At 47.5% G+C, this 10,453-nt stretch overlaps 1 protein-coding gene across 1 annotated transcript in view; it reads left to right on the top strand.

Moving 5' to 3' along the window:
- Nucleotides 1-10,453, top strand: part of UHRF1 (ubiquitin-like with PHD and ring finger domains 1) — a 40,576-nt gene that overhangs the window by 6,588 nt on the left and 23,535 nt on the right. The window contains exons 2-4 of the mRNA XM_006754030.1: nt 5,124-5,402; nt 6,106-6,386; nt 9,323-9,538. Coding sequence (XP_006754093.1) covers nt 5,124-5,402; nt 6,106-6,386; nt 9,323-9,538 — 776 coding nt within the window. The remainder of the gene's footprint in view (nt 1-5,123; nt 5,403-6,105; nt 6,387-9,322; nt 9,539-10,453) is intronic.

The raw sequence follows: 10,453 nt of genomic DNA, 5'->3' as shown, positions 1-10,453 counted from the left end.
TATATATATATGACTAAGTTGACTTGCCCATGCACTATACATATAAAGCCCTCTGCACCAATCGCACGCTTGTGTTTTGATTTGTCATTGTCGATTGTGAATTTGGTTGACACTTCTATTGTAGAGAAAGGGTGAATAGCGATATTAAAATATTTCTTCTAATTAGTTTCCTTTCAATGTTTATGAGTCCATGCACTGGGACATTAGTTTTCTTTAAGGGACTTGAGCATTTCACGATTTGGGTGTCCTTGGGGGTTCAGGACCCACTGCCCTGCAGATATCTAGGTACAACTGCATTTTTTACTACAGGCAATTTAAGGGGTTGTCAGTGGAAATTTTGGTTATTCAAGATTTTAACTTCAGGTTTAATTTTTTTTTTATTGTCTAAAGTTTTACATAAGTCTCCTTTTCCCCCAATTGACCGCCCCCTCAGGTTTAATTTTAACATTAGAACCTCTAACGAAAGATGGTGCTCACTTGTCATTCAGTTTTTATAGCTTTTTAAAATTTTTTATTTTTTTTTATAAACATCAGATTTTTATTTCTTACAGTTCTGGAGGCTGGAAGTCCAAGATCAAGGTGCTAGCAGATTTGGTGTCTGGCGGAAAAAGCTATAGCTTTTATTAATGCCGTTAGCCTTGGTTGGAATTTTAGGATCTCGATAACGAACCCAAACCTTAGACTGTTTGGTCACCTCATGCGGACATGTTAGCATGATGTAGGCCTGGGCCCAGCCTCTCTCCTTGTGGTTCCTGAACGTTTCTGCACAGCTTTGGGGAAGCCGGTGGGGGTAGACAATAGGGGCACACTTTTTTTTTTCCTGCTGACTGCAGGACCCTTCTGGAAAGTTCTAGGTTGTGAATCGTGTCCTGCAGGCAGAGCTTCATGCCAGCCTGGCCCAGCCCGAGTGCCCCCTTTCCTGCCCATGTCCTGCCCTGTTTGTGCCTCTGTCTGCGCCCTTGTGCGGGCAGGCAGGTCGCCTCCTGCAGGAAGCTCAGGCCCTGAGCAAGTCAGTGGGCTTCTGTCACTCTGGTTTCCTGACCTGTCATGGAGGTGAGGGGCCAGGTCAGGCCCAGCGTGGGCTCACCCTGTGGGAGGTGTTGTCAGTAGAAAAATACCATGAGGGAGGAGTGGTGTGAGTGCTGAAGCCAAATCAGGATTCCCCCTGCCTCCGTGTCTGCGTGACCCTTTCCACCCCTCCTCTGCACCCCCAGTGGCCATTCTGGTGCATTCGGCCTCCTCTCTTACCTCAGCCTCCCAGCTTGGCCTCTCTTCTCTCCAACTCGGCCTCTGTCCGGGGTCTCTGTCCAGTGCTCGTTGTGAAACAAGTCTGATCACGTGCTCCCTTCTGGCTCGGCCCTACCACTGCCTCTGTTGCCCAGGCGGCTAGGTTTATTTCCCGTCCTCTGAAGTGTCCTCTGAAGTCGTCCTCGATTCCCTTGATGTGTGTGTGTGTGAGACACATCCACTTTTTTTGTGTTTCACTGTCACATGCAGCTGTGTGATACTCCTTTGCATGTATAAGCCATAGATTTGCTTGCAAATAAAGCCTGTGAATATGCCAGGTAGGAACATTGGTGTCCGTGTCCTCAAGCACATGTGAGGGTCTCTCTAGCTTACTGGTTCTCATTGAGGGCAACTGCCCCTGGAGACACTGGGCCTTGTCTGGGGACATTTGTGGCTCTCAGGACCGGGGTGCTCAGGCATTAGGTGTGGGTAGAGGCCAGGGATGCTGCTCAATGCTCAGAAGTGCCCAGGATGGCCCCTCCCCACAGAATGACCAGGCGAATGAGGATGTCTGCCTAACCCTGGAGGTGCTGGGCCCTGGGTGCGAATGTCTTGTTTATCCTTTTTAAGGCCATTTGGCTTGCCCTCTGCTGGTTTCCTGTCACAGCTACACTCGGGCATTTGTCCTTCTTCATCTTTTTTAAAATTAATAAACTTTATTTCTGAGAGCAATCTTAGCTTCTCAGCAAAATGATGAGGCAGGTTCAGAGATTTCCTGTGTACTCACACAGCCTACTGTCAGCATCGGGCACTAGATGGTGCATTTGTTATAAGCCATGTACCTAGATCGGCATGTCATAGTCACCCAGAGTCCGTAGGCTACCTTAGGGTTCACTCTTGGTGTCATAAATTCCATGGGGTTGGAAACTACAGAGTAGTTTCACTGCCTTAAAAATACTCTGTGCTATACCTATTTATCCTCCCTCCACTTTCTGGCAGCCCCTGATTCTTTCACTGTCTCCATAGTTTTGCCTTTCCAGAATTTCATATACAGATGCCCTTTGACTTGTGATGGGTTGTTATATCCTGAGAAGTCGAAATATTCTAAGTAAAAAACATATTTAGCCCTGGCCAGTTGCTCAGTGGTTGGCGCGCTGGCCTGAGGACCTGAGAGTCACGAGTTCGATTCCTGGTCAAGGGCACTTGGTTGTAGGTTTCCCTCCTTCCCTCCCTCCCTTCCTCCCTTCCTCCCTTCTTTCCTCCCTTCCTCCCTTCCTCCCTTCCGCTCCCCCTCTCTCCTCCCTTCCTCCTTTCCTCCCTTCCTCCCTTCCGCTCCCCCTCTCCCCCCTCCTCTTGCCCTCCTACTCTCTCTAAAAGTCAATGGAAAAAATATCTTAGGTGAGGATTAAAAACTAAACAAAACATATTTAGTACACCTAACCTACCGAACATCACAGTTTAACCCAGCCCGTTGTGAATTGAACACTTACATTCACCTCCAGTTGGGCAAAATCCCAATCCGGCCCGTGTCACACAGGCCGGCCTTAGGGGCATCGGATAGAACATGGTGGAGTGCTGCGGGATAGGGCAACCAAGGTACATGCCCTTGACCGGAATCAAATCCGAGACCCTTGAGTCTGCAGGCCGATGCTCTATCCGCTGAGCCAAACCGGTTAGGGCCTTTTTTCTTTTTTTAAAAAATATATTTTTATTGATTTCAGAGAGGAAGGGAGAGGGAGAGAGAGATAGAAACATCAGTGATGAGAGAGAATCATTGATCGGCTGCTTCCTGCATGCTCGGTAATAGGGATTGAGCCGGCAACCCAGGCATGTACCATTGACCAGAATCGAACCCGGGACTCTTTAGTCTGCAGGCTTACGCTCTATCCACTGAGCCAAACCATCTAGGGCCTTTTCTTTTTTTTAAGGAAAAAGCAGCTTGATTGAGATTGAACTCATAACATACAATTCTCTTTAAAATATGCAATTCAGTATTCTTCTCTCTGTCTATAGATTTGTAACTGTCATCACAGTAAATTTTAGGACATTTTCATCCAAAGGAAACTACACCTTTTATTGATCACTGCCTTATTCCCCATCTTTCTCCCGTAGCCCCTGGCAATGGTTACCCACTTCCTGTCTGTGGATTTGCCTGTTCTGGACATTTCACATAGATGAAGGCACATACTGTGTGGCCTTTTGTGTCTGGCTTCTCACTGAGCATCATGTATTCAAGGTCCATTCACGTTGTAGCGAGTGTCAGTGCTTCACTCCTTTTCATGGCTGAATAATATTCCATTGTGTGAATGGGTAAACATTGTGACACCTAGGGGGATTTCAGAGGGGCCCTGGCAGCCTGTGCAGCTGTAGACAAGTGATGGTGTGTCCAGATGCATTTTTTGGGGGGAGGGGTCATCATCCCTCAAATTCTCAGGTTTGTGATGAAGAAAGAGTAACAACCACTGGACTGAAGGATGACCTTGGACCCTGGAACTTGCCTCCACTGTGACCCCCGATGCTGTTTGCATATTAATTGCAACCAGCCCTTTGAAACATCAGCTTTTGGTAAAAAATTGGAAGGAGGGAAGTGTATGTTTTCCTCTCTTTTCCCTTTTCTTTAGGACCGCTTCTGAACCAGGTTGTTCTGCCCCAAGGGCCAGTGGAAGTTTGGAGACATCTGTGGTTGGCATGACTGGGGGAGCTCCTGGCATTGTGGTGGGGAGGGGCAGGTGTGCTGCTCAGCACCTTGCAGTGCTCAGGATGGCCCTCCACAGAAAACGATCCGGCCCGTGTCACACAGGCCGGCCTTAGGGGCATCGGATAGAACAAGGTGCCCTTGCAGGTCCTTGCTGGGTGTTGGTGGAGTGCTGCGGGATAGTTCCTAATAAAAGGTAACTCCTTGGCTGAAACCGGTTTGGCTCAGTGGATAGAGCGTCGGCCTGTGGACTGAAAGGTCCCAGGTTCGATTCCGGTCAAGGGCATGTACCTGGGTTGCAGGCACATCCCCAGTAGGAGATGTGCAGGAGGCAGCTGATCGATGTTTCTCTCTCATCGATATTTCTAACTCTCTGTCTCTCTCCCTTCCTCTCTGTGAAAAATCAATAAAATATATTTTAAAAAAAAAAAAGGTAACTCCTTGGCCTTTTGTGCCGTCGGGATGCCACTCAGAAGACAAACTTCACACCCAGGGGTGTAGACTGCTGAGCTGTGCTGGCCACAGTGTCCTGTTAGCAGGTGTCTAGTGTGGGCGGAATTAGCATCAAGGAGTTAATAGGGGTGGAGGTAACGGATCTGAGAAGTTGCCCTGTGTGGGTAAGACCTGAGCTAGAGCTTTACAGGGGAGACTTGTGGATGTTGGGGTGCATGTCTCCTTGGACTCACCTAGGCTGGGTCTCCTTCCTGGCCACTGCTGACACTGGGGCCAGGTCACTGTCTGCGGAGGGCCATCCTGGGGAATGTGGAAGGTTTTGCAGTATTTCTGGCCCGATGCACTCCATCGTGACAACCATAGACGTCCCCAAACATTGAGTGCCAGTGGCACCTGTATGCCGGATTGCCCTCAACTGAGAATGACAGTGTTTATTGTAACAAAAGTTGCAAAGCATGTTAATTCATGAAGTACTAAGGAAACCTCCCCTGACATCTGATGTGTGTCTACAGCACAGCAGGATTGTGCTGTGCTCATGGGGACACTTACCTAATGACACCAGGAGTCCTCATTTGAGAGGGTCTGGGGAAGGGGTATCAGTGTGCATGCCCACAAGGGAACAGGTTTTATTGTCCCATAATCTGAGGGCAGATCCCCTCCTTAGCTCACAGCATGTGCCTGTGCCTGGCACCCAGAAGACACACTAAATACAGGTGGGCAAGTGATCTCTGTCTTGGTGTCTCTGCAGATGGAGGATGGCCACACCCTCTTCGACTATGATGTTCGCCTGAATGACACCATCCAGCTCTTGGTTCGGCAGAACCTCATGCCTCCTCCCCCCAGTAGCAGCAGCAGCAACAACCAGGAGAGAGACTCTGAGCTTTCTGACACGGATTCTGGCTACTGCCTGGGCCAGAGCGAGTCGGACAAGTCCTCGACTAGCGGTGAGGTGGCTGCGGAGGCGGACAGGAATTCAGGCTTATCTGATGAGGCAGTGTGTGATGAGACGGAGCTGGGCCTGTACAAGGTGAGGCTCCTGCAGGAGGTTTGGGGTCTGGCCGATCTCTGCACCCCTGAGGATCATTCCTCATGCTCCACTGACTTTGGCTTCCCCACCACCGAGCCATGAGCTCATGAGGGCGGGCCATCTCCCCTCCATCCCTGCGGCTGGGCACCCACAGTCCTGTCGTGAAAACCTGAAGTTTCTTTGGCAGAAGCATGTGCTACTCCAAATTTCTTCCTGATCCCTGAAACAGAATCCTGGGTCTGGCCTACAGGTGTCTGCTCTGGCCTCTGTAGTGGCTGTAAAATTTCTGAATTCTCTGCCACCCTCTAAGATCATGAAATTTCATATAATGATCTGGATTCTCAGCTTTTCTTGAGAAATGAGTTCTGGCCTCCCTAGGCTGAGTCTGCTTTCAGGGACATTGGCAAAATCTTGGGACATCTCTGGATGTCATGACTGGGGATACTGCTGACATCAGGTTTCCCCAGTCATGGGGGACGATTCTCAACACCCAACAATGGCCAGGATGGTCCCTCACAGAGGGATCCCTATGACCACACACAGTGCTGCACTCGAGAAACCCGAGTCCAGGCTTTTGGATTTGCGTCCCAGGCCTGAAACAGCCAGTGCCAAGGATCAAACAGGCCTGAGATATGATGAGTGAGTGTTGCTGATCAGATTTCCTTCCCTGGGTTGGATAAGAGAGTTTCCCTTTACCTTGCAGGTCAATGAGTACGTTGATGCTCGGGACACGGATGTGGGAAGTTGGTTTGAGGCGAAGGTTGTCAGGGTGACAAAGAAGCCACCATCCCAGGACACGCCTAGTAGCTCCACCTCATCTCAGGACACGCCTTGTAGCTCTGCTTCGTCCCAGGACACGCCTTGTAGCTCCGCCTCATCCAAGGACACGCCTTGTAGCTCTGCTTCCTCTCAGGACGCACCCTGTTGCTCAGCCTCCACATTGGAAGAAGACGATGACGTCATTTATCACGTGACATATGATGAGTGAGTGTCATTCCAGGGAGGTGGTGGGCCAGAACTGTTGGTCCTGTGTATATAGAACCTGGAGTTTGGTACAGCCTTGGGGATGATGGTCAGGATTCGAGGCTCCCACCCTCATGCTCCCAAACAACACAGGAGGCTGCACCTAGAGGACTAGTGTCACAGGGACCCAAAGCTAGGCCGGCCCCTCCTCAGGTCTCCTAGGAGAACTCTGCTCTGACTTTCCAGTCAGACCCCCCTTTCCCATTTCCTGTTCTATTTTATTCATACCTCGTATCATTGTCCCACCTGAAACCATCTTACGTGTTTGCCCTCTCCCTCACCGGAATGGGTATTTATTGAGCACTTACTGTGTGTCAGGCCCTGTGCTGGCCACAGGGATTCTCGTCTGTTAACCCAGAGGCTGTCTTAGTAGGCTTGGGCTCCATAACAACATACCGCATGCTGGGCGGCTTAAACAGCAGACATGTATTTTCTCACAGTTTTGGAGGTGGGAAGTCCAAGGTCAAAGTATTGGTAGGGTTGCTTCCTTCTTGGCTGTCTTCTCACTGTGTTCTCACATGGAAAGAGAGAGAGCTCTGGTGTCTCCTTCTCTTACAAGGACACCAACCCCATCAGATTAGGGACCCAACGGTATGACCTCATTTAACCTCAGTGATCTCCCGAAAGGCCCCATCTCCAAATGCTAGTCACATGGTGGGGAGGGATACAATTCAGTCCACAACAGGGCAAGCGTGCCTGTCCATAGGAAGCTCACATTCCAAAGGGCACAAGAGCTTCCTTTGGTTCTCTGCTGGGTCCCTGCTGCCTATCCCAGTTTCTGGCATATACTAAGCTTTATTAGCTCCATAAAAATTACTGAAGTAATTGAATAATGAATCACAGTAGACATAAGATTCCCATCTACTTAGGTTAGAGGATGCAAACCAAGCCTGAGGGCCAAATCTAGCCCACCCCTTGTATTTGTAAATGAAGCTGTATTGAAACACATCAACGCCCATTTGTGTTTGCCTATTGCCTGTGAATGCTTTCTTAGTGATAGCAGCACAATTGAATATTCATGATAGGGACCTTCTAGCTCACAAAGCCAAAAATACAGTAAACCCTCGATTTAATGGACTTCGTATTTAACAGACAAAATTTCTAGTCTGTGAGTCATATGTGAACATTAACACCCTGATGCCCAGCTGGTGTAGCTCAGTGGTTGAGTGTCGGCCATGAACCAGGAGGTCTTGGTTCGATTTCCCATTCAGGCCACATGCCTGGGTTGCAGGCTTGATCCCCAGGGGGTGGCAAGCAGGAGACAGCAGATCAAAGATTCTCTCTCATCATTGATGTTTCTATCTCTTCCACTCCCTTCCTCTCTGAAATCAAGAAAAATATATTTTAAAAAAACAAAAGAATTATTTGGAGATGTTTAAATGAAGCATCTCCAGAGTACGAATTTAAAAAAAATTTAACACCCTGTTAATTTTGAAATGCTTTTAACCAAGTGTTGTTTATAGTTAAATTACAGGTTATTTTTGTTATTAATTCACTTATTTTAAACAAATTTTAGTGATTAAGAAATGTAGCAAAAAACACTGTAGTAATTTTGCCAATATAAATAATGTATATCTATAGCTATAGTCTACATATTTAAATCCAAGTGTCACCATTTCTAAACAATGTTTGGCAAATGATTAGCACATGATCACACTGCATGGCACTTGGTATTAGTGGTGGTGTTGAGTGGTGTGACTTTCTACAGCAGTTTTCACGCGTGCTAGCTGATGTGCTAGGCTACACCCCCCCACACGTGTGCATTTGTTTACTCAAGGTGACTAATGAATGCACACATTTACTAGATCAATTCAGTATAAATTTAAAATTACAGTAATATAGAAAACTTTTCTGTGAAATTAAACTTTTCATACATACTTAATTTTAATTACACAAATATGTCTGCATAAGTCAAAATAGGTAAACTAATTTGTCAATTTTTTAACATACACATTCGGAAAACACTCTATTATATAACGGGCTTTCAGCTTTAATGGACACCCCCTCGCTCAGATTAGTCTGTTATATCGAGGTTTTACTGTATTTACTATCTGGCCTTTTACAGGAAAAGTTTGGCAACCCTTGCCTTCGGTGGTTTACTAGTGAAAATAATGAGTGCCAGGAGATATAGCTACTCATAATAGATTTGGAGTTGTCCCCTCACAGGTGAGGTTTAAATTTGTTTCGGATAGAATTTGTTTCTTTCAGGCCAGTTATTTTATGCCTTTTATGAGGCTGCTGGAATATTTCTGTATATCCAGCATAATGACTTCCTACTGTATCCTAATAGCCAATGCATTATATTTATATAAATGAATTAATGCATGTCCCTCTGCAAAAATCATTTTCAGAATGCGGAAAAAGTTAGCTTACAGTTCCGGAGGCCAAAATCAAGGTGTCAGCCAGGCCATGATTTTCCCGAAACCTGTAGGAGAGAATCCTTCCTCGCCTCTTCCAGCTTCTGATGGTGGCCGGCAATCCTCGGCTTGTGACTATATTATTCTAGTCTCTGTCTCCCCCTTCATGTGTCATTCTCTGTGTCTGACTTGTTCCGTCTTATAAGGACACCAGTTATAATGGATTAAGGCAGTGTGGCTTCATCTTAACTTGATTACATCTGCAAAAACCCTATTTCCAAATTAGGTGCCATTCCCAAGTGCCAAGGGTTAGACCTCCAGCATATCTTTTTGGGGGACGCAAGGTCAACCCATAGCACCTCTGTAATTGAAACCTGTCTTCTGCACCTGTGTATTTTCGACACCTGCAGAGGGGAATTTACTTCTGCGATGAGATAGCCCACACCTCTGTTGTGTGTGGCCTTCTCCTCGCTTCTCTCTTGTTGGAGGGAAAGTGGTGTGGTGTTGCCCTGGGATCTGAGTGTGGGGTTTTCCTCCCAGTTACCCGGAATACGGTGTGGTCCAGATGAGTTCACAGAACGTCCGGGCTCGAGCCCGAGAAATCATCAGATGGCAGGAGCTGAAGGAGGGCCAGGAGGTCATGCTCAACTACAACCCCGATAGCCCGAAGGAACGGGGCTTCTGGTACGATGCAGTGATCACGCGGAAGAACCAGACCCGGACATCGCGGGAGCTGTATGCTAACGTCAGGCTCGGGTGAGTGGCTCTCCAGCCAGCACGCTGTGGGCAAGGCCCTCAGCCTCCACCTGTCCTCCCCTCTGGGGCTCCGCTCCACTTCCTGCTGGTCTACTGGTGATCTTTCTGAGACTGACCCTTCATGCCCCTGCTCGGGAACTGTCTCTGAGCCTCAGGTGGAAATGTTGGCCTTCCCTGTTCGCTTTTATTTGTTGTTTTAGATTTGGCAAATAGGTAAGAACATAAAATGCATTCAAGTCAGAAGGTACTGCCCTGGTTGGTGTTTCTCAGAGGTTAGAGCGTCAGCCTGTGCACCAAAGGGTCTCAGATTTGATTCCCTGTCAAGGGCACATACCTGGATTGCGGGTTTGCTCCTCACCCCCTGTCAGGGTGCATGTGGGATGGTCTCTCATATCGATGTTTCTATCTCTCTTTCCTCCTCCCCTCCCTCCCTTCCACTCCTGGAAAGCAAATGGAAAAAAATATCCTCAGGGAGAATTACAAAAAAACAACACCTTTCTGGAGATAATGACTGTTCACGTGAACTTCCAGGGACATTCGGTGCACAAACAAGCATAAACAAACACACCAACCCACATAATGGTGTGCCCCATATCCAGGGTCAGCAAACTGCAGGCCAGAGCTGGCCCTTTGCCTGTTTTGGCAAATAAAGTTTTATTGGCACACAGCCACACCCATCTGTTTGCTAATTATCTGTGGCTCCTTTTGTGTTGGAAGTGCACATTTGAGTAGTTGGGAAAGAGACTGAAAACATGTACTGTTTGATTTTTTGCAGAAAATATTTGCCAGGCTCTGTTCTACTTTGCGTTTCTGTATGCGTGTTAAAACAATATATAATAGAAAACTTACTATCCTAATCATTTTTTAAAATAAGTTTTTATTGATTTTAAGGGGGGGAGGAGAGAGAAACATCCA

This window comes from Myotis davidii, unplaced genomic scaffold, assembly GCF_000327345.1.
Source record: "Myotis davidii unplaced genomic scaffold, ASM32734v1 scaffold551, whole genome shotgun sequence".
Taxonomy (NCBI): Eukaryota; Metazoa; Chordata; class Mammalia; order Chiroptera; family Vespertilionidae; genus Myotis; species Myotis davidii.
Note: the sequence above shows the minus strand (reverse complement) of the source record. Positions and strands in the feature narration are given on the sequence as shown.